Source organism: Paroedura picta, chromosome 1, assembly GCF_049243985.1.
Source record: "Paroedura picta isolate Pp20150507F chromosome 1, Ppicta_v3.0, whole genome shotgun sequence".
NCBI lineage: Eukaryota > Metazoa > Chordata > Lepidosauria > Squamata > Gekkonidae > Paroedura > Paroedura picta.
This window is the reverse complement of record NC_135369.1, coordinates 83,821,813-83,846,330: the sequence shown is the minus strand read 5'-3', so window position 1 is coordinate 83,846,330 and position 24,518 is coordinate 83,821,813. Positions and strand designations below refer to the sequence as shown.

Genomic DNA, 24,518 nt, shown 5'->3' with positions numbered 1-24,518 from the left:
TCTCAATGACACAAATTCTGCTCAGTTGGCTTTTTGGTGTTATTTGCTTCTATCTAGCAGGTAATGATAGAAGAATAGCAATGATGCCATCCTTCTATCAATGCTTTGAAAGCAGTCCATGGAGTAATTGTAGACTTACATGAGAATTATATAAAATAGATTGGCTTCTGGAGCAACCAGTCTAGTTGGAACAAGGCTGGAGTGATATGGTCACTACGACCCACTCCAAAAAGCATTCTGCCCACAGAATTCTGTACCAAACTTAACATCTAGATGGTGAGCCCCACATATAGAACACTGTAGTATCCTGCTATGTCATAAGTCAGTCCTGCCCATCAGCAGCACCTCTGTTTTGTTGAGAGTAAGTTTCACTTTATTAGCCCTGATCAGTCCAAAACCACCTCCAGGTGCAGCCTTCCTGGAATCCACTAGAAGTAGGTTACAGAGCAGAGTATCATCCACATATTGGTAACAACCAACCCAAATCTCTGAAAAATCTTTGCCAGAAACGTCATGTAGGTGTTGAAAAGTATGGGGGACTCTATAGCTCAGAGGTAATGGGCAGAGCAGTAAATCTCACATAACACCACCCAAAGCCTACCCTCTGGGAAAGACTTAAACTGCAGCAGAATGGTCCTTCTCTGCCCCAAACCCCAAAAGGCACTCTAGAATACCATGGTCAATGATATCAGAAGATGCCAAGATGTCCAGAAGAATCAAACAGGTCGCACTCTATCTGGAGAAGTGTGCATGCACACAAAAGCTTATGCCTTAAATAAAACTTTGTCTTAAAGGTACCACTGGACTCAAACTTTGTTACACTCTGCCCAGGTCATCCAGGACACTCAAGACAATTTCAGTGAAATAACCAGGCCTGAAAACAGAATGTAACAGATTCAAACAATTTGCTTCATCCAGGAATCCTTGGAGTTGTTCAGCCATTCCTCATAAATTCACCTTGCTCAACAATGGTACATCTGAGACTGGATGATAGTTATCAAAGTCTCATGGTCAAGAATAAATTTATTCATAAGTGAATTGCCCCCCATCATCTATTTTAAAGCAAGATCAACCTCATCTCAAGGAGGCATAAATATCTTCCCAGGAAGAATATGCACTCACATTTTTTCCACCATAAATCTTACTGAATTCTGGTCAACCCGTATCTACAGCCTTCCTTTTCCCCAATTTTAAGCACCTCGCCTTGCTGCATTTGCATTGTCCCAATTTTCAGTCAACTTCTGCTTGATTGGGATGGGTGAAGCTCCAGCCAGCATTGATGGAGCACAAGGCCAGGGAGTGCTTTATTTCCTGCCTTCTGACTCCTGAGTCTACAGCCAGAGCAAGCCAGGGGAGGGGCAAGTGAATCATGAGGCTGCTTGTTTATCTTTCTGCAGGAGTGGAGTGGGGGAGAGAAGGCAGCAGCCTCACAGAGATCGAGGAGAGGAAATTAAATCCAAGAGGCAAAACCAGGAAACAGGCAGTCTGTGAACTGACACCCTGACCAATCAGCAACAGACTGCTTTACTACATCAGCATTGAAGGCACAGGGCAGGAAGTTAATCCAGCAAAACATAGAAACTTACTCTCAACACTTAATACTGGGGCTCTCGGAGTGGTTTCCTTGAATGTAAGAATTTATATCTGCTCCAGGATATTGTGGGAGAAAGGTAGTGTCACTGCGGATCCATCAGACATTGCAGAGGGAAAATTTTAAGTGCCAAATATCAAAATGGAAATCAAATAATGTGTAGATGACTTCTTTTAATTGAATTTGTGCAACTGGGGATAAAAAGCCCCACGCAGATTCACCCCTTGACTCAATCTGCCAGCCTCTCCACCCATCCAAACTTTTAAGCAACCAGGGGAGGAACTCTGGCTTCCAAACATCTTGTCGACATGAAATTTGAAGTAACTTTTTAAAAAGAAACGTAAAATTTACCAGTAATACTGAACCCATTTTTATATCCTTGCTGTTCCACTGCAAACATCCATCCAATGACTCCTCCTATGGAGGCAAGAGGAAGCAAGGAAAAACCCAAAGCTTCTGGAATTGTGCTGATAGCAGTATAGGCACGTCCATGGTTCATCACAACATAAGAGTGGAGGTCAGTGTTCTCAAATACAACTGGAACTGGGTTATTTCCTACAAAAATCCGTCCCTTCACTTTCCCATTAACTCGTTGGGGAGAGCCTAGTATAATAAAAGCAGATACAAATTTATAGCACAATTTCTGTTACCATATTTTGTTAATACACATCTGTCTGGGACACAATCATCGTTATAGAAGACACATCAATATATACCAGACTACTCAGTGTGCTAGATGTTCATCCATATCTCAGATTTAAAGAATATCAGGAAAAGATATGTTGATGTACTGTAATCTGTCGAGAGCCTGCTTAAAAATTAAAGTATATAATAATAATAATAATAATAATAATAATAATAATAATAAATAATAATACATGAACCTTTCATCGTTCTGACAGATGACCAAACTAATATGTAAGCATACATATGCATTTTCCTCATATCTATGTTCAAATTTTTCATCCACACTCTGGCTAAGTACTGGTGCTTCTTTTTCTTTCCTTTGGGCAGCAGACTAAAGCATTTCTTTTCCCCCAGGCTTTCAACCCAGGAGTTTCATCTTTTAAGCCGTTTGCTTATAGCCTGATGACTGTTTTGTTAAAATCATTTTAGCATGCTGACTGTTGTTCTATGTCTTTTTTAAAGCCCTAGGCTTGTTATTTCATTAACTCATATACCATTGTTTTTAGGATTTTATTGTATTGCTTTTATTTTGTGAACTGCCTGAAGCAGTTCTTTGCAGAGACAGAGCTTACATTTTCTTAATAAGAAAGACGGAACTCTTCCACCAGGCTTTTGGTTGAGGTTAGGCCGATGGAGGATCTGCCCCTCCTCCAGAGTCTCTCATCTGGAGCATTACCCTGGGGACTTGGTGGAATAACTGAAGGTTTTTTTTGGGGGGGAGAGAGGGGTCTGGGGGGTTAAGTTGTTGTATTTTGTATGGTTTTATTGTACTGTATTGTGTTTACCATTAGCCGCTGCAAGATGGCAGGCCTGGGAGTGGCGGCCTAGAAATATAATTAATAATAAATAATAAATGTAATTATTGCATTTATTATTGCATGTGATTATTGATAATTACAGTTTTAAAATGAATTCCAGAAAGGATTTGAATATGAAACTTTCATTTATTAATTAAAATACTTCTATCCCACCTTTCCTTGTAGTTCAGCTGTGGGAACTGATCTATTTTTGTGTGTTCCCCAACTGAGTACAATTATAGCTGCCTGCTTCAGAATGTACCTACAGTAATCATACTGTCCATATCCTGTTCAAAAAAGTAAAAAAAATTAAGGTTACTTTTAAGAGACAAAGCTTGCTGTGGGAAAAATCAGCATGACCTCTGCTTCACCAACCTTTTGAAGTGCTTGGAGAAAGTATACAAGCATATAGACAACAGTCGACCTAGAAGACACTATATATCTGAACTTTCAAAAGGGCTTTTGCCAAGGTACCTCACTAAAGACTCCTGAGTAAACGTAGCAGTCAAGGGGTAAGAGGATGGGTTCTCTTATGAATTAAATAACTGGCTACATTACAGGAAGCAAAGAGCAGGAATCAATGGGCATATATTTTCAATATCTTTACTGGAAAAAGAGGGGAATAACATCCTTCCCTTTAATTTCTGCCAAGTTTTCAAAGAAGCTTCCTGTTCTGGATGTTGCTGAAGGTAACACATTGAATTTTGTCTAGGAGTGGCACTTCCAACCTTGCCATTATCTGGAGGCAAGAGAGCCACTTTGGTGTAGTGATTAAGAGTGAGGACTTCTAATCTGGCATGCCAGGTTCGATTCTGCACTCCCCCACATGCAGCCAGCTGGGTGACCTTGGGCTCACCACAGCACTGATAAATCCGATCTGACCAAGCAGTAATATCAGGGCTCTCTCAGCCTCACCTCCTTCATAGGGTGTCTGTTGCGGGGAGAGGAAAGGGAAGGCAAATGTAAACCGCTTTGAGACTCCTTTGGGTAGAGAAAAGCAGCATGTAAGAACCGACTCTTCTTCTTCTTCTTCTACATGGAAGATTCTCCATCTGACTGGCATGACGGAATGTGATAACAGCAGTTGGGGAAAGGACAAGCAAGGCAGGCAGGAGCAGCGGGAGAGCTGAGAACTCCAACTTGCTGCAGGATGCAGTGAAGCAGCCAGTGATGCAGCTTGGAAAGCAACTACTACACGTAGAGGCAGACCCCACTAAGGGAGAGAGACCCAGGCTAGTGAGGTGAAGTCAGAGCAGCAGGCTGGGCTCACAGTTCCCCAACAGGAGCTCATTGGGGAAGCAAGGACATGTGAAGAAGACCCCACAGGCCCCTGAGGTTTCCCAGGGAGGTGAAACAAAGGAATGGTCCATAACCACCCCCACCCATTAGCCCTGGATCCTAGCAAGTAGGAAACCCTGACCCAATGACTATAGGAAGTGGAGAGCAAAACCCTAAAGGAATTCTTTGAACATAAAGCCTAAAATGATCAGGGGAGGAAGAACAAGGCTCCTCTTGGGAGGCTCCCGGAAGGGCTAAGAAGCAGAAGGGGAAAGGGAGTTCAGTGAAGACAACCCACCCACCCCATAATTTTAGTGAGTCTCCTGAAGGGCCAAGCATAGCTAAAAGGGAGTCCCTGCAGGGCACACAGTCCCAGATTCCCTTCCCCAGAGGATCCAGAAGCAGACACACTTGCAAAAACTCTATTTGTCACAGGATGGCAACAATTACATTAATCAATTTGTTAAAACCCAAATTAGTTTGGTGAAGACAACCCACTTCCAAATGTCTCTTGCCTGGCAGCAAGACAATCTTAGGATCTCAAAAGAAATTCTGTCTAAACATCAGGAAGAAGTTCCTGATAGTTAGAACAGTTTCTCAGTGGAACAGGCTTCCTCTGGAGGTGGTGGGTTCTACATCTTTGGAAATTTTTAAACAGAGGCTGGATAGCCATCTGACCGAGAGGCTGATTCTGTGAAAGCTTAAGGCAGGGGTAGTCAAACTGCGGCCCTCCAGATGTCCATGGACTACAATTCCCAGAAGCCCTTGCCAGCATTCGCTGGCAGGGGCTTCTGGGAATTGTAGTCCATGGACATCTGGAGGGCCGCAGTTTGACTACCCCTGGCTTAAGGGGTTGGAAGGTTACAGTGGATGAGTGATAGGTTTGTGAGTGTCCTGCAAAGTGCAGGGGGTTGGGCTAGATGACCCATGAGGTTCCTTCCAACTCTATGATTCTACAATTCCTGGCTATATTTATTGGTCTTATGTACCACCCCTCCCCACAAGCAGACTCAGGACATTTCACAACATGCAATGCATGTACATCATTATAAAAATCAGATAAAACATTTCATAGAATCATAGAGTTGGAGGGGCCATACAGGCCAGCTAGTCCAACCTCCTGCTCAATGCAGGATCAGCCCTAAGCATCCAGGATAAGTATCTGTCCAACTGCTGCATGAAAACTGTCAATGAGGGGGAGCTTACCACCTCCTTAGGCAGTTGATTCCACTGCTGAACTACTGCTATCTAGCCAATATGGTTCTACATGTAGTTTAAACCCATTCCTGCAGGTCTAGAAACCTTTCCCTGTCCTCCACTAAGTGACAACCTTTCAAATACTTAAAGACAGCAATCATGTCCCCTTTCAACTCTCCTTCTCCAGGTTGAACATTTCCAAGTTGCTCAGCCTTTCCTCATAGGACTTGGTCCCCAGGCCCTGGATCATTCTCATTGCTTTCCTCTGAACCCTCTCAATTTTGTCCATGTCCTTTTTGAAATGAGGTCCTCAGAACTGCACACAGTACTCCAGATGGGGTCTGACCTATGTGGTATACAAAGGGACTGTGATCTTGTGATTTTGATGTGATTCCTTGTGATACAGCCCAAGACTACATTTGCCTTCTTTACCACCGTATCACATTGTCTGTTCATATTTAGATTACAGTCCACAAGTGCCCCAGGATCACGTTCACACACACTGCTTTGTTGCTCCTGTTCACTGGTTAATCAATCTAGACAATATATAGCATTATTACTCAGATTATGACTTGGTGATGGAAATTACCCAGAGGTGAATGGAGGAACACTTATAGGTTTTATTGGCTACATATTAGCTTGCTCCAGCCTCAACCAAAGGCCTGGTGGAAGAGGGCTGTTTTACAGGCCCTGTGGAATTTAGATAGTTTTGTCAATGCCTGGGTCTCAACTGGCAGCTTGTTCCACCAGGCTGGAGCCATAACTGGTTCTGGTTGAAGCCAGATGCACTTTCTTTCTGCCAGGGGCCACCAACATGTTGATATTCTGGAGGCATACTGGGAGAGGCTGTCCCTTAGGTTTACACACATGCCATAAGATAAATAATAAACAGTCAAAACTGTGCTGTGATCGATTTTAGAATATTTAGTTTTGAAATAATTTACAATTACCTTCTGCTACGCATTGTCGACCATTTCCTTTGTAACCAGCAATACAACTACAACAAAAGCCATTTGGATAGTCCTTGCAAACAGCATGAACTGAACACTGATGACGGTTGTTTGCACAGGTTTGCTGGACATCTGTATTGTAACGAAACACTGTAGAGAATGAAAAAGAGAACACAGCATGTAGAGAACACAGAATTTTACAGAGGAGTCAACAACTCTGCCTCTATCTCATCACAAAACACTCTAAGCCAGTCATGGTATATTTTATTCTCCTAAACAGTTCCCTGACTATGAAACCTCTTTACCCATGGAAGAAAAAGAGAATGTAAGCATGCTGGAACAGGAAACCCTGACCCTGCTCCAGGACTGAGCTTTGGGGTGCAGGAGGGCTGGAAAACTATCCTGCTTGCTACAGTTAATGGGGAAGGTCCACAAATGTCTAGATACTCACAAACAACATAATTAACCACTAGTTAAAGGATGAAAGTTTCTGCAGATAGACTAGATAGTGATCAAGGAAATATTTACTAGAGAAGTAGTAAAAATACTGTTCCTATTGCACCGATTATATATTGTACCAACTATTTTTAAATAAATGTAGAATACTATATTAAGAAGTACTGAGGTGAGCTAAATCTAAAAAAATAATACATTGTATAGCCTGGCCAATAGGTTTTTTGGTGAAAGCAGCTAACTTGGGAAAGGTTGCTATGGTAAAACCCTGGTCAACTCACACCCGAAAGCTATTTCATTTTGTACTGTTTGCAATATCATCTACCAAGTGTTATCATGTGTCACTGTAGTGAACATTTTCAAAGTCTAAAGCAGGCTTTTCCAACCATTTGACCATGGAGGAGCCCCTGAAATAATCTTTCAGGCTTTGAGGAGCCCTGGAAGTGATGTCAGCTGGCCATGCCACCACATCCCTGGAAGTGACATGTCAACAGAAGTGACATCACAACCCACATTAACAGAGAGATTTGAGGACAACAAGAGGGGGGAGAGACAAGAAGTGATTTAAGGCAGGAGTACACGTGCAGGCTCTACCCCCTCCCAGGTGTAGAAAGCATAAGAGAATTCACTCACTTTTGGGAGGGGGGAGGTGAGCAATGGAAGCACCTAGTTCCCTAGCTTGTGGCCAAGTCCATTAAGGCAAGAAGGGAACAGATAAAGACCCCTCTGGAGTTCTTGCAGACCCCCACGGGTCCACTGACCCCTGGTTGGGAATCCCTGGTCTAAAGGGAAGAAGCATTTCTGCATTCAGTAGATAGTATTTTTAGAAGTAGTGAATATATTGTGGATGAACATGGTTTACTGGATATTTAGAACTCAGATGGTTTTCTTCAAAGACATGGCTACCTATGGTAGTAAACACATTCATATGTGGTAGGCACACTATATTTTGCATCTAATGAAACAGCTTACAGAATTTTCCATCTGGTTTTATGAGGACATTACTATAACTTACATAACAGCAAAAGAAATGAATTCATGGACCCCTGCAGGGTACTTGAGCATCCCCATGCTGATCCCTGGCACTGTAAGGTAGCCATCCTTTTTAATTCTAGGATTCTTCCAGTCATTATGTTAGTCATTCCATTTTGCACTGATTTATCATTTTGAACATAACTGAACCGCATGTAACCCTTATGGTCCAACCACTTAGGTCACCTTAAGGACAAATATTGAGTTGTTTCAATGGAACTACTCTGTTGATTAGACATTAACTCCTGAGCTGCCACCATTAACCAGAGTGAGAATGGAAGTGCTCATGCCCCTCTTCCCTCCTTCATATACTTCATGTTTGGAAGGAAACTCCCAACACCATAAACAAGCAATATCTAACCCTGGATACTGAAATCAACAGTAATTCAAGTATTACTTGGAATAATAATGACCAACTTCCAATGTTGCAACACTCAGATCAGGCTATGGAAGTAACATATGTCTCCATTAACATATATGTCTCCATTAATAATTAAACTTCAGTACTTCATCACCTGAGATAAAATGTTTCTAAATAAACTGAAAAATGTGTTGCAAGAAACCTATGACAATGTCATTCTAAGACTCTAGTGGGAGGAGTTGTTGTCATTTCTAAGAAAAATTGATAAAGTCAAAAATGACTTGAAATATCAGAGGACCAATCTGGGCTCAGAAAAGTATGTCCTAACAAAATGGAAAAGAAGACACTAAAAATGCAAGATGTTTTCTTAGTGACACACAGGAACTCAGTGGAGGGAATTTTGCTTTGTTGCCTTTAAGTAACAATCAGCACTTCTGACCTTTTTGTGTATGTTGGCTGACTCAACTAGATTACTTGAGTAACTACAAATATTTCCATATATATGAACCTTGACACAGACTGAGTAAACTATGCATGAACAGGAAACATACATGCCACATTAGGTAATATAGGAGGATGAATATGGAAATGAACAAGTTTCCAGCATTAGGGAGGATACTTTGAGAGGGACAGAAACTTTGTTCAGTGTTCCAGGCTTCACTGGTGCCAGAGATCACAAATGACCACACTTACCAATTCCAGTTTCATCAACTTCTTCTACATCTATAATCTGTGGGTGTTGCTGCGGAAATTGTTGGCCTGGAAACAGGAGAGGTGGATTTTTCCTTGTAGGGAGAGGAGGGTTAACTGGAGGATGCTCTGTTAAAAACTGATATGGCGTTTGTAAACCACCTTCTGCTTCTGTCCGAGGTAAACTGTAACTAACATACAGCTGATCTCCTCTTCGGGAAATAGATGATTCTTCTTGCTGACTTATTTCAATGGAATCCGGATGTAATATGGAAGTGTCTGTAGTTACTTCTTGGAAATGATCGTAGTCATTATACTCTGCAGCAGCAGGAGTTTGAATAATTTTGGGTAACTTAATACTATCTGAACTACCAATCTCAAATGCCCAGACTCCTTGTTTTCCCAGATTACTGCTCCTAAAAGACAAATTCACTTTAAGTATAATTTGTAAACAATCATGGCATTAATTATAAGTTTTATGTGCTGGCCCACTGTTTAGAGAAGTATGTATATCTGCTCATGTCAACCACTCCTCATATAGAAAGGCAGCCATATTGTGCTGATTTACAGCACTGTCACCTATGAATTGGATTTATATATAAACAAATTGTTCTGACTGAAATGAAGAGACATTCACACTCTTTCATCCCACCCTTTCCCAACCATGTTTTGTCTTTCCTCTCCTCACAACAGACACCCTGAGGGTAGGTAGGGCTGAGAGAGCCCTGATACTACTGCTCAGCTTTATCAGTGCTGTGGCAAGCCCAAGGTCACCCAGCTGGCTGAATGTGGAGGCACATGGAATCTAACCCAGCATGCCAGATTAGAAGCCATCGCTCCTAACCACACCACCAAGCTGGCTGTATTTATAGTCCACCTTACTAGCTTCTTGTGACCACAATAGTGTATCAAAATAAGTAATAATAGGTAGGCAGATGTTACCACTTTGAGTATTTTCCCCCAAAATAAAATAAAAATATTGTCTCCCATTGTGTTATGGGAATATAACTTTAGAAAATACCTAAAAACACTTTAAATCTTTATGCAAATTAATTCCAATATTTATGATTTAATTAATATCATTAACAAAAAACAGTTACCGTACTTATATAAAAGACAGTACAAAGATTTTTAAAAACGCACACCTGTGCAGATTCCCAATGACTTCTTCCTCATTTGCAATTATATTGTAAGATCCGGGTTTTACCCATATGAAATAATTTGTAGAGGGCTGACTAAAACCAACAATAGCAGGGCTAATTTCCATATCATTTTTAGAATGTGTGCTATAGAACTGCAAACCATCTTCTGGATAAAGGAAAACAGCATAGGAACTCAAATCAGAAGACGCTAAAACAGCCTGGAATGTGTTTCTCTGTAGGGAAAATTTAAATTTCATTTATTAACAGGAAATTAAGGAAGATCACATATAATTATTATTCTTTTATCATTCTTCATAAATATTATAAATACAAGGTCAAACAGGAAAGGTTTCATACAGTTATTACAGAATTTGTTGCCAATTCATTTTTTAAAGAAATATAATGACCTGGAGTTAAACACACATTACTACTATTTTGAGTACTGAATATCTGAGAACCTTACTGTAAAATTGATGTTCTATGACACAATATAAAACACTGCTTTAGGCTTGCCCAATAAAATAGTGAAAATTTTAACAATTCCCCCCTCAGGACAGCAGAGCCTACTCTGTATCACAAATTGCTTCTGAAAAAGTATTTTCACTTTTAAAGGCAGTTTGCTATACAGAAAAATGTCCCCTGGCCGTATGAGTCGCTTGTGCAGAAAGTTTAGATATATAGGTTTAAGAATAAATAAATTTGTGAGAGTTAGAACTATCTCAGTTCTACACTTAAACAAATGCATCTTTACTTCCACTCTAGTTTCACTAACGTTAAAAGAAACTTCAGCAGTTTTCCTAAAGCAACTTATATTAATTGGGATGAGCATTAACTGGACAAACAAAATGAAACCAGGAGGTTTGAGGAAACAGAGCTGCTTTTTATACCCCATTTTCCATTACCTGAAGTAGTCCCAAAGCAGTTTCCAAACAACTTTCCCTTCATCTCCCCGCTACAGACACCCTCTGAGAACTGCTCTAACAGGACTGTGACTAACCCAAGGTCACCCAGCTGGCTACATGCAGAGCAGTGGGGAATCAAACCTGTCACAAACTTCAGTTCTTGAACCATGAACAGGGCAAAATTCAGTACAAATATTGCTTCATGGTTCAATTCATGCCCATATTAGTTTCCTAGGGCATGCAGAAAGGGTTATAAACAAAATGGAGTGTTCTCCATTTTCCACCAGTTGTTGAACCCAGTGAGAAAGAAAGAGAAGCACAATATGAGTACAAGCCAAGAGAGCAGATTTCTTTCTTTATTTTCAGATTTGTATACCTCCAATCTCAATTTGACTTGCGGCAGTTCACAGCAAAACATTAAAAACCAGTACATCTCCTAAAACCCCCATAAACATTAAACGTTAAAAGATGGCAGTACAGAGAATTCTAACTCCCACCCCCTGTCCAGCTTGCAGTCAAAAGCTCTCTCATTCTTGAGGAGAAAATATGTGGTTGTGTGTGTTAAATCTCCATGTTTAAGTGTAATGGCTCCCGTTCCAATCAATCGATTGCAGCTTTGAGCTCCAATTGTATGTTGGGAGGGCCTATCACAAATCCCCACTATCGTGTATTTGAGCCCTTGGTTTCGGCATTAAAAAAAGCATGGAACACTAATTTCTAATTTTTTTGTTGCTAGGTTATTACATGCTCACCTTGGCTTGCAAAATGGTATCTTCTCCTGCATAAGGAGCCACAGAATCCCAAGTAACAATGACAACACTGTGTAGATCAAAGGTAGCATCTGGAAAACCTCTTTTAATATACTTGGTGGCAAGATGGAGGACATCAGGAGATGAATCTTCCCTATAGTATACCTTCCCATGTCCACCTGTGGTATCCAAATCAGCATAAAAGGGAGCAATACCTCCAAAACTGAGAGGAAACTGACCAAGATAATCTTCTTCCCTTGGCGGTTCGTTCACTGCAATGATGCCATTAGTAAGAACCTAATAAAAAGTAGTAAAACATTATACAAGTCTATAGAGTGTACAATATGGATATTTACTAGGTATAAACTATAAACAATTCTCTAGAGCATTTTTGGGATAATGTGTGTTTCTAATTTGAAATTATAAACAGGCAGCTTTTCCTTACCCTACCAAATAGGTCTCTACTTGTTCCATAAGCATTAGTGAATATATAACTAACTTCAAAAAATGGTTACCACAGGAGAGTGGATCCAGCCACATAGTTCCTCATAAGGAAAGGTATTTGGGTTGCAAAAAGGGAAGCAGCAAATTCTACAGATTCCCCCTTCTACTACAAAACTCGATTCAACCCCCATGCTATTCTGGAGGGCCCACTGGCACCCAGGAACAATACAGGGACAGGGTCAGTAGACTGCAGGTTGAGGGAGAACCAAGAAATTCCCAGTTCAAGCTCTCAGTTGGATGGATACATACTATGGCTACCTCACACCGATCATGAATGAAAACTTGTCACTTTGTATATGGTCTAAGAAAGCAGCCACCACACATGGCAGACCTGTGGAACATGCCTGGAATAATGCAGCTAGACACTGCAAGAAACATGGGAGTCTGTAGGTTCTTGTCTCTTCCTTTTTTTTTTCTTCCCTGTAAATCTGGATTTAAACAAACAGATTCACTCCTGCAGAGTGAAGAATGCTGTGCAACATCATTGCTACTACTTCAGCCTCTGCTTTTGGTTGTGGAAGAAAACACACAGTGTGATGGTGTCATGTTAAGCATTACTTGGAACTAGGGTTCGGCACTTTGGCGCCCGAAGCAGCCGTTTGCTCCCAACGCAGCCAGCACTGCGCCACGCCACGGGGGAGGGGAGGCGCAGTTGTCAGCACACCATCAGGCACACACACGGAGGCGCACCTGCATGTGTGCGCCTGCCACTGTGCTGACGCTGGCACCTCCCCCCCACACACACAGCACGGCGCTGGCTGCATCGGGAGCAAACAATTGCTTCGGGCGCCGAAGCACCCAGCCCTACCAGACAAAAACAGCTACTCTTAGCTGGGGTCTAAGGACAGAACAGCACGTCTATTAAACATGGGTTTCCAACCTTATGTTTGCCAAGAACTCGGATAGTGGACATTTACATGGAACACCAGCAGGGAGGAATGAAGGAGTGAAGGACTTAGCCCTTTGGACACCAGGTGCCCCCCATGCCCCCCCCCTTAATTCCTTCCCTCTCCCAGCCAAATTTTAAGCCAGGAAATAAACTCTACTATGGAACAAGTAGACTGGGAAGGAGCTATGCATAGCTGGAAAGCAGAAGAAGGTTTCAGCACTTCCCTCACTACCTAATCTCTTGTAAATGATCCTCCCCAAAAGCACTTTATTAGCAGACACAAACCCAATATCAGAATAACACACTAATCTTTAAGATAACAAATAATTCCATAGACAAAGAAAGAATGAGATGCTATAATGGTCTGTGCCCATTCAGACTCAAGATGACAACAGTATTCTTCACTGCAGCTACATATTCTGATCTCCTAGCCCTATGTTCTGAGTAATCTGAGACTGTTTCTAAATGTCAAGAGAAAATGCAACAGCTTCCATCTTTGCTGTTTACAATGCATCCTTGCTGTTTCCTCACCAAGATAAGATCACCAGTCCAGACATTCTTTCCCAGGCCAACTCACCAAACATTCAGGCTCTTCTCAGACACAGCTGTCTTGTTTGGGGGCCTATATACAGGATGCCAAATGAACACAAACCAAGGATACACTTTCTGGTGTGAAAGCTTATGCTTAAAAATCCCCAGCTGGTCCAAAAGTATGATGTCAAGATGTCTGTAACAATGACCTGAGGCATATTAATAAGCAGAAAGCTTTGGCAAGCAATGGGTAATATTGGATGTTGTGGACTCTAATCTGGAATGGCATGAGAATTTGTAATAGCAACTAGATACTAGGAGAATATAGATGGGCCTGCAATGCACCATGATGACCCTCCCAATATTTAACTGACACATGGCCTCTTTCTCTACCAGTGAGCAAACACTCATATCCCCAATAAAGTTGCCCTAAATTGGGCAAACATTGCAAAACTCCAAACATATTTTACCCATAAATATAAAGCCCTACAGAAGGGACCGTAATGTGGTGCCCATGGGAATTGTGGTACCCACCAACCCCTTTTCTAGTACCCAAGTGTTTTTAGAAAGTGGGTAGGGCCAGGTGGGGATTTTGCCCAGCAAGGTTTGTTTGGTTGTGCAGATTTTTTTCATGTTGCTTTGGCAACAGTGGCCACCAGAGCACAAGGAATTTCACTTTATGACTGAAGGTAAACTGTGACAGCCATTTTGTGGCTGGCTCCGCCCCCTGAAGCAGCCATTTTGTGGCAGCCATTTTCTTGCTGTAACCACCATCTTGTGCTAGAAGTCCAAATGTGCCAGCAGGCTTGAAAAGGTTGGGGACCTACAGTTAAGTGCAAAAACAGGAGAATTTTTTAAATTATATTTTATAAGACCATTAAACTGCTGGACATTGTAACTCTGCATGCAAGAGGACCTGGGATGGAAAGGGTTCAGAGGATTCACTCAATCAAGCACTCGAGTACCCTGCACTTTAATCAGTTAGATGTTGAGCCTCTTTGGCTGTTGCTTGCCTTTTTGTTTCATCTTATATAAGAAAGACTTCTCTCTCACACCTGGGCTTAAAGCTGTAGCAAGTTAACCTATTTTGGAAGTTAATGTGTTCACAATGTCAAATGTTCCTACATTACTATGATGCAAGATGTGCTTCTATTTTTACATAACATTTCTTTCTCATGTTACCACTTGAGTTAGATCATCTTTGTAATTTATTTGAACAGCATTTTCTTAACTGGGAAATGTGGGGGATCAGGGATACTGCATAAAACATGTGTGCTTCCAAGAAAAAGCAGTGGCTTACAATCACCTTCTTCTCCCCACAACAGACACCCTGTGAGGTAGGTGGGCTCTGAGAAAACTTTACATTAAAACCATTGTAAAGAAAACTGAATAAATTCAGCTCTTCTTGGAGCTTATTCCACCAGGTCGGGGCCAGGACAGGAAAAGGCCTGGCCCGGGTCAAGGCCAGGCATGCTTCTCTAGGGCCAGGGACCACAAGCAGATTCACTCCTGCAGAATGAAGAACCCTGCGGGGGGCCATAAAGAGACAAGCGGTCCCTCAGATAGGCAGGGCCCAAGCCACAGGTGGCCTTAAAGGTTATTACCAAAACGCTGAATCTGATCCTGGCCACAACTGGCAACCAATGCAGCTGCTTCAGGACAGGCTGAATATGGGCCCTCCAAGATGTACCAGTGAGGACCCTCGCAGCTGCATTTTGTACCAGCTGTGGAACAAAGACAAGGGTAGATCCGCATACAGCAAGTTACAGGAATCGACTCTAGAGTTGACAGTTGCATGGATCATTGTAGCCAAACAGTCCGAGGGCGGGTAGGTTGCTAATAGCCTTGCCTGGTGAAGATGTTAGAATGTTGTGCGGAATACACCTGTGACCTGAGCCGCCACTGAAAAGGAGGATCCAGAATCACGCCCAGATTTCTAGCCGAAAGTGTGTTGTTAAGCTGTACCCTAGCCAGAGTGGGTAAATGCACTTCCTGTGCTACCTCCTTTCTGCACAGCCACAGGACCTCTGTCTTGGAGAAGTTGAGTTTCAGGTGACTCTGCTCTAACCATCCAGCAACCACTTTCCGACATCTGGCAAACGTATCCAGAGGGGAGTGTGTGCAGCTGTCCAGGAGGAGATAGAGCTGGGTGTCATCCACATTCATAACTCCAAACCAGCTAGGACAGAGGGCGCGGTTACAGATCAGAGGTCTAGATCAAAAGCCTGCTGAAATAGATGGCTAGTCTTAAAAGTACAGCTTGTGATATAGCACAGTATAGTGGTTAGGCTACAATCCTGGAGACCCACATTCAAATCCTCACTCTGCCATGGAAGCTTGCACCCTGAGCAAGTAATTCTCTCAGCCTACCCTACCCCGCAGGGTTGTGGTTAGAAGGGTCACCAGCATTGAAGATGTCGAAGATGCGGCAGCCCTGCTCCTTTCCTGCCGGCAAAGCTTGCTCCCACGGCCAACTTACGGGAGCAGGAGCACAGAGGAGAGGATGGGCCAAGTAGCCAATGGCCCCTGAGTGACACTCGGAGGGGCCAATCAGGAGCTGCTTCACAGTTCCTGATTGGCTCCTCAGAGTTTTTATTACGGACTCAGCCCATCCCTTTCTCCTCCCAACTTGCCCTTACTGCTTTATTTATACACATACTTCATGATATTGAGACACGACTCATTTAAAAATAAAACCACTGAGGAAGAAGAAAACAGGCTACTAAGAAAAATATTGTGTTTATCCAGAACCCATTTTGGTTTGATTTATGTTTATGCCTATAACATCACAGATATGATTATTTATTTATTGAATATTAATTATTGAAGTTATATATATTTTTTCAATAAATTGGAACAATTATAAACAAGCCAACCGGTGTAATTTTTCTATTTTAGGTCTTTGGTTAAGGTCAGAGTAATGTGAGATCAGGGGCCCTTCCTCAGGCTGGACTAGCTCAATAGACTATGCCAGGCCATTGGGCAAGTCGCCACTCCCTCCCCATGACAAGTGGCAGGCTGCTGGACTGGTCTGGGGGGATGGTTATTATTCGCCGTTAATTTTGTGGGTTTAATTTGCTAGATTTTAATGGAGGTTTTATTGGGGCGTTATTTGATCTGTTACCTGCCATTAACCTTTCTGGGAGTGGCAGGCTATACCTCCAATAACTAAATAATATAACAAGAGACTCTGTGAAACCTTTATCCATCATTTTTAGGACCTCTTAGAGGACCGGATATGTGTCAGAAGACTGGAGGAGAGCAAATGTTATCCCAATCTTCAAAAAAGGGAGGAAAGCTGATCTGGGAAACTACAGGCCAATGAGTCTGACCTCAACTGCAGGGAAGATAATGGAGCAGACTTTAAAGGTGGTGATCTACAGTCATCTGAAGGAAACTTTTTTGATCCAGGGAAATCAGCGTGGATCTGTCTCCAACGAATCCTGCCAGAGCAACCTGGCTTCCTTCTTTGACCAAGTGATCGGTTTATTAGAGTATGGAAACTCAGTGGATGACGTTTACCTGGATTTCAGTAAGGCTTTTGACAAGGTTCCCCCATGATTTTCTGGAGGACTATAGACTGGATTTTCAAATGGTTAGGTAGATAGGGTGCTAGCTAGAAAACAGCATCCAAAGAGTGGTTGCCAATGGTATTTCATCAGCTTGGAAGGAGGTGAGCAGTGGGGTTCCACAGGGCTCAGTACTGGATCTGGTACTTTTCAACATTTTCACCAGTGATCTGGACAAGGAGGTAGATTTAAATTTGCAGATGATATCAAATTCCAAAGAGTAGCGAGCACACCAGAAGATAGAGTTCAACAAGATCTAAACATGCTGGAAAAGTGAGAAAATAAGAACAAATGCAATTCAACAAGGGGAACTGCAGAGTTCCACATCTGGGTAACAAAACATGTGAACATGATCTTAAGGTACTTGTGAACTGTAAGTTAAATATGAGCAGATTGTGTGATGCAGCGGTAAAGAAGGCAAAAGTAGTCTTGGGCTGTATCAACAGAGGCATCAAAGTAAAATCATAGTATGTCATAATCCCTTTGTATACCACATTGGCCAGACCCCACCTGGAGTACTGTGTACAATTCTGGAGACCAGAAAGGATGTGGGCCAAATTGAGAAGGTTCAGAGGAAAGTGACGAGAATAATCCAAGACCAAGCCCTATGAGAAAAGGCTGAGGGATCAGGGAATGTTCAGGCTGGAAAAGAGGAGGAGGATGACTGCTGTCTTAAAGTGTGTGAAAAGTTGTCACTTGGAGGGCAGGGAAAGGTTCCCCAAAGTATTGGGTTTAAACTACATGTTGATTGGCTAGATACCGGGAGGGGGGATTTAGTTAGAATAGTTCAGCAGTGGAATCGGCTGCCTAAGGAGGTGGTGAGCTCTCCCTCACTGGCAGCCTACAAGCAGTAGCTGAACAGATACTTATCCTGGATGCTTTAGGCTGATCCTGCATTGAGCAGGGGGTTGGGCTAGATGACCTATAGATGGCCCCTTCCAACTCTATGATTCTAACAATATGGGCTAATTAAAAAAAATCCTTTAAAGTCCTAGGAAGCTAGGAGAGGGGGGAAATGGTTATTGGCATGGGAGTGAAGCAGGGAAATGTTGGGCATCCTGCCATGTGGAAGCCCCTTTATGGTTGTGTTATATTACCATCTGCAGTTGCAGCTGAGAAATCACACAAACTTTTCCCCATATGGAAACCATATTATAATTTAGCAATTTAAGGTGTTGTCCATTTCATTAATAATGAGAATTTTTCCACGAGTAGGAATGAACTACTGACTTGTTACTAATCCCAGGAAAAAATGTGTTTAAAGTTGTTCAAAATATCTGTGCTTTGATTGGATAGCTATGAGCGAGCATTAACTTTAATGGAAATGTAACTAAATGGCGTTGCAACCCAAGATATCCACATTTTAGTAAGACTGCTTATTATGACTGAGATATATTTACATGAAGCGTAGGAGGGAAAAAATTAGACTTGTGCTTTTGTCTGGAGACACAATTCATCCTTTCCTTTTAGGGTATAATGCCATTTAATCAGACAGGACCATGATATATTTTTAGGATCTAGTACTTTCAAATTTCACAGATGACTAAGTACATTTATGGGATGCAAGGAAACATGCCACACACTTTATACATAGTTCTGCTTCAGTTAGTTAGTGGAATCTGTGAAAAACAGAATGAGGACCAGAAAGCAGGAAAACAGAAGAAATCCAGGTTTTTAAGCAACTGGAAATAATCAGCCTTTAAACTATACAATGTAGGAATATTATTCACACCTCCATATAAGAGAAGACTGGGGGACCATTAATACTGGGGACACAGTCCAGAGAAGGGGGAGGGGTGTCAACATTAAAACAGCAGAGCACGTGTTTTGTATATAGATGCAATCTTTGACATCTCTGGTTAAAAAGCCCTTCAATAGTAAATCTGGGAAAGACTTTTAAACTAAGCAAGTTTTTAGAGGTTCTAGTTGTAGGTTGCTTTGGCCCACTCTTAATGCTTTCATGAAAGGCTTTGTCCATATGGAAACCAAAATAAGGCCTGACTGAAATGTAGGAGTGCTATGGCAAAAAGCTTCCCTGTCAGACATGCCCCAGGGTATTCTTTAAACCATGCTGCAAAGCAAGCTGCTTGCATATCAGAGATCAGTAGCCCTTGTGGAGATTGTGCTCACATGTAGACTAAGTGCACATAAGGTACATTGTTAATACATGCAAAGTTCTACAGGGAAGCCTCACTCGTTAGTCTCACAGTTGAACTGTTGAATTATCCACAGATGAAATCCCGATAAAGTCCGTGGCCCATTTAGTACCAAAAGAGAAGCACCATATATTTAGACCAGAGCAAGATTTGACCATTTCTACTCAGCCATTCTCTTGGTAACTGTATCTTGCGTGCCTTATAGAGCCATGGAGTAAACGACCCCGTCACACAATGCCTTTTCCAGTTGGGACGGCAAGTCCTGGAAAGGCAAACACCCATCTGCTTTCTATTTTGTTTAGGAACCAGCAAAAACCTACTCTGCTTGCCAAAACGTTCTGGACAGTCTCTCCCCTCCCACCCAGCAACCATCTCTCTCTGACCTGCTGCTGCCTACGGGGCTTCTTAACCCCTACTCAGTCAGCGCCCTATTCAGAACTCTTTATGAGCTGACTCTTGTTTACATCTAAATTCAAGGAGACACCATCCAAATTTCACACAACGTAAAGGGTGACCCTTATTTTAGATAGAACCGCCTGCTATAGACAGACACTACTGTCTTTTACATACACCACATAGAAAGGCTTGCCTTGGTCTCCCCAAACCAGTATCCAACTCTGAACGCGCACGCATTTACAGTTTCGAGGAAGCGCAGCTCCGTCGAGCATGTGCAGAAGGCCTTTTCCTTCATCAGTGGGGGATCACAGTCGACCCTTGCCCCACGTCCAGAAGGAGGGGAAAGGGCTCCTGACTCCAAGGGAACGAAGCAACTTCCCAGAGAGAGCAGCGACAGAAAAAAGCCCCCCCCCCCCTTCCTGCCTCCGCCCCTGAACCGCGGGCGGCCCCGGGCCGGTCACTAGCCCCTTCCTCTCTCGAGCCTGGCCTCGCCCAGCCCAGCCCCACCGCTCGCCGTGTCTCCCCTGCTGCAACCGCGAGCGCACTTACGTAGAGGGAGTTGACACTGGAGCCGTAGAAGCGCAGCGGGGAGTCCAGCTCCAGAGGCGGGGAGCTCGCGTCGTCCCCGGACTCCAGCTCCGCATCGCCTCGTTCCAAGCCGAAGGGGAAGAGGAGTCCCCCGTGAGGTATACCGTCCCCCGGCAGAGCCAGCGCCAGCAACGCCCATAGCCTCAAGCTCCTCAGGCTAGTCATCCTGCCTCCTGCTCGCGCCCTGCAGAGGACTTCTTTCTACGCAGCTCCCAAACGAAGCAGCGGGGGAACCAGCCCCTTCAACACCTCGAAGTTTTAAACCCCGCTAGGGCTGTGGGGGGGAAAGAGAGGAGGGGGAGATCGGGGAGCCAGCCAATCAGCAGAAAGTTTCAAGTGAAAACCGCCTATCACAATTAGAGGACGGGCTTCTGCCTCTCTCTCCCCTCCCTCCCCGCATCCCAAATCCATCAAAAATCCCAAAAGACACCAACACGTCTTTGCTTTTCTGAACGGCAGAGACCAAAATTTCCCGTCCTTTCCTAAAAGTGCAATTAGGAGGCATGTTACCCCACACACTCTGTTTAAAAACGTACTTTTCCTTTGCTTATTCATCCTTGTTTATAGAAATACACTAAGTAATGTGGTAGGAAAATATTAGGGAGGAAATCCCTTTAGTTTATCCCTTTATTCTGGGTCCCACCCCTGCATAGAGATCTGGCTAGCCTTGGCCATCCAGGTACAGCAACAGCTATAAAGTCGCTATAAGGGTTAAAATCCATCAACCTATTTCCTGTTACTTTGTTTAACCCTTTGAAAAAGAAGAGTTGGGTTTTTTGTATCCTGCCTTTTAATACCCGAAGGAGTCTCAAAGCAGCTTACAATCACCTCTTCCTGTCCCCACAACAGACACCCTGTCAGGTAGGTGTGGCTGAGAGAGCCCTGAGTGTAACTGTGACTGGCTTAGACAGCTGGCTGCATGTGAAGGAGTGGGGGGAAACCCAGTTCTCCAGATTAGAAGCCACCACTCTTCCTGGTGGTAATTACTGCCACATCATTACAGTGTTGAATGAGCAAGTCCTTTTGCCTGTCATCAACCACTTCACTAGATGCCTTTAACTGTGTACTTGAAACTTCAAGCTTGCTGCATCCCCAAACAAAAAACAAACGTATCTTACAGTTCTCCTGATTTTACTTTACAAAAAGTTCTTTGTGAGCTACAGTGCACTGTTGGGTATATGTATATTCTGTGGATTCATCCTACTTAATTTATCAGCAACTGGACATGATCTACAACCTTTCTGGAGTCTTTTGAGACTGTCTTATTTTGTCTGCACTCTCTAAGAAGTAATACTGCACACTCCTTGTCCTGGTCAACTGGCGTTCTGCCATCTCTTTGCAGCACCTTTCCCTATTCTTGTCTGTAGCTCTGGATATAAGTCTCTTTTTAGTATAACACACATCAACATGCATGTGACAGATTCTGGCTCATGAAAGTTTATGCCACAATGAAGTTATTGACCTTTATTCTTTATACTTGCAGTTACATTTCTGTAATTAAATCAAAGAGAGCTACTGAAATACCAGAACAGAAGATCATCCCACTGTATGTACACTATTCATGAAATATGGGGGGGGGGGATAGCAGGGAAGATCATAGAATCATAGAATCATAGAATCATAGAGTTGGAAGGGGCCATACAGGCCATCTAGTCCAACCCCCTGCTCAACGCAGGATTAGCCCTAAGCATCCTAAAGCATCCAAGAGATCCCCTGAGAGAGGTGCAAAGTTGCACTAAAGAAAATGGTGGCATAGCCCATGTACTAATAAAGAGAAGTGCAACACATGGAGTTCAGGGAGTGCAGGAGGTCAATTGCAAAAAAAACAATTCTACTCATCAGTCTTTTTAGAATTCTACTCATCAGTCTTTTTGCCCTAGGCAAAATTGGTGGCCATAATGAAAACCCCAGTTGCTACAGGTGGTGTACCAGATACCAGCCACCTCTATATCATCACAGGGCCCTGTGCCCTCAGAGCTAGCAGCACCCACCCTTTGTGAGGTGGGTGAATGGGACTGCACTGTGGAAGGATCAGTCACCTGTATCGCTGTCTGGGTCCATCCATGTCCCTTCATGGATGGGTAGTCAGAAAAAAATATGGTTCTGCAGATGTCCTTCAACAGCAGGGGGGAATCAGTGTCCTGATGAAGCAGAATATTTGCTGTTCACAGATTCTGTGAATTCTAGCTCTGAAGTCACATCTCCATTTCAAGGAAACCAAACATTAAAAAATGAATGAAAAACTCTGGACGACCCTTGGAAGGATGACACCTTGGAAGGATCTGGGGGACAGGAATCTGAAGGAGAGCAGGATCTTCTGTGGAACAAAGATGGCACAGGGCAAGGGGCAGGAGCTTGGCCTGGAATGTTAATTCAAGCTCCTCATACAAGGTCTGGAATCTGCAAAGAGCCCCTTGTTTGTCTACTATTTGTGCCCACTATTTGCTTTCTAGGCTTCCCAAATGTCTCTCTGAACCTGTAAACAAAATTTGTAATTATCTATAAAACGGAGATTCTTTCTCCTATCTGCTTGAAATATGTCAGCGAAGATACCTAGAATTGCTAGCCTCCATGTGGGATCTGGAGATCTCCTAGAATAATAACTTATCTCCAGAAATCACTTTCCTTAGATAATAGGGCTGTTTTGTGGAGTGAACACCAAGGGCATTTCTGCACCCTTTAAGTGTAGTGAAATGCTTACCTTAGGTAGCCATTATATTCTGGCCCCTCTATATAATGCAGCCTCCCTCTCCCTTGTTCCCAGGGACAGGGACGTCTTTTTAAAAATGCCTAACATCTTTAGGATGCTTTGGGCTGATCCTGCGTTGAGCAGAGGGTTGGGCTAGATGGCCTGTATGGTCCCTTCCAACTCTATCATTCTATGATTCTATGATTCTTGGAGGAAAGAATAGGCAGGCAAGCATGCAGGCGATGCCATAAATAATTTTTTCCCAATGTTGTAGCACAAAGCATGCCTCTCTAAAGCCCCCCCCCCATGCACACACACAAAATCAGGAATGAGATTAATTTTTTAAATTATCAAGACTCGTGATTCCATAAGGGGTAGTGTTCTAAAAGCACTATGCATCTGTGATTATATGCATAGGCATAGCAACAGAGAAGTATGCATTTAAAACAAATTAGCGGGCATCACAGGACCTTTAAACCATGAAGAAAGGCGATTGGCTGCCTGACTTGATTGACAGAGGGAAGAGAGTCGCATATAAACTGCATTGGTCTCTTCCGCCATTTCCAGAAGCAGATGTAGAGGATGAGAAGCATGTAAAGGCAGCAGAGAACAGCGAGACATCAAAAAGGTGAGGAGGGGCCTGGAGACGCAATTATATTTAGTGTTACGCCATTCAGCTGGTGTAATGCTATTTTTATCCATGTGCAGAAATGCCCCAAGGCATTATACCCCACCAAAATTCTTCCCCATGTGTCACCCACAAATCCTCTGTAATTTCCCAGGCCAAAGTTGAAAACCCTATAAGATTAAAGGGCCAGTCCCTGAGAATTGGAGAGGAGAGTACTGTTGGAGAGGAACAGTACTGTAGGAGTACTGTAGACAAAAAGTGGGTTTTCCCATTGGAACATGTAGAAGTGAGAACAGAAACAAATCTCTGAAATAACTAATTTAAAGAAACCAAATTGTTTTTGAAAAAAGGACTGAAAATAAAATCCGTAGACATCTTTTCTGTCATTTTATATGAAACAGCATTTAACTTAATTTATAATTCAGTTTTTTAGACGATAAGGATCTAACACCAACTCCTTCACAGAACAATAAAATCAGTGGTGTACCTAGCCTATTTGGCTTCTGGAGCTGATAATTTTTTAACACTCCATCCTCTATTTATTTATTTATGGCCATCAAGACACACCTGACATGGTGATCCTGTAGGGCCGGGGTCATCAACCCCCGGTCTGCGGACCGGTGGCGGGCTGCAAAGGCCACGGTACTGGGCCGCCGCCAGCCACGCCTGCCTTCCCCCGCCGGCAGCAAGAAGGAAGGGAAGAGGCAGGCGCAGCCGCCGGCATGGCGGTGACGCAAAC

The 24,518-nt window shown here is 43.0% G+C and overlaps 1 protein-coding gene across 1 annotated transcript in view; it reads right to left on the bottom strand.

Moving 5' to 3' along the window:
• Nucleotides 1–20,718, bottom strand: part of NID1 (nidogen 1) — a 71,116-nt gene extending 50,398 nt beyond the window's left edge. The window contains exons 1-6 of the mRNA XM_077345510.1: nucleotides 20,424–20,718; nucleotides 11,833–12,126; nucleotides 10,182–10,411; nucleotides 9,040–9,452; nucleotides 6,501–6,650; nucleotides 1,943–2,194 (exon numbers count right to left, since the gene is read on the bottom strand). Coding sequence (XP_077201625.1) covers nucleotides 1,943–2,194; nucleotides 6,501–6,650; nucleotides 9,040–9,452; nucleotides 10,182–10,411; nucleotides 11,833–12,126; nucleotides 20,424–20,627 — 1,543 coding nt within the window. The 5' untranslated portion in view covers nucleotides 20,628–20,718. The remainder of the gene's footprint in view (nucleotides 1–1,942; nucleotides 2,195–6,500; nucleotides 6,651–9,039; nucleotides 9,453–10,181; nucleotides 10,412–11,832; nucleotides 12,127–20,423) is intronic.
• Nucleotides 20,719–24,518: the final 3,800 nt, after the last annotated feature.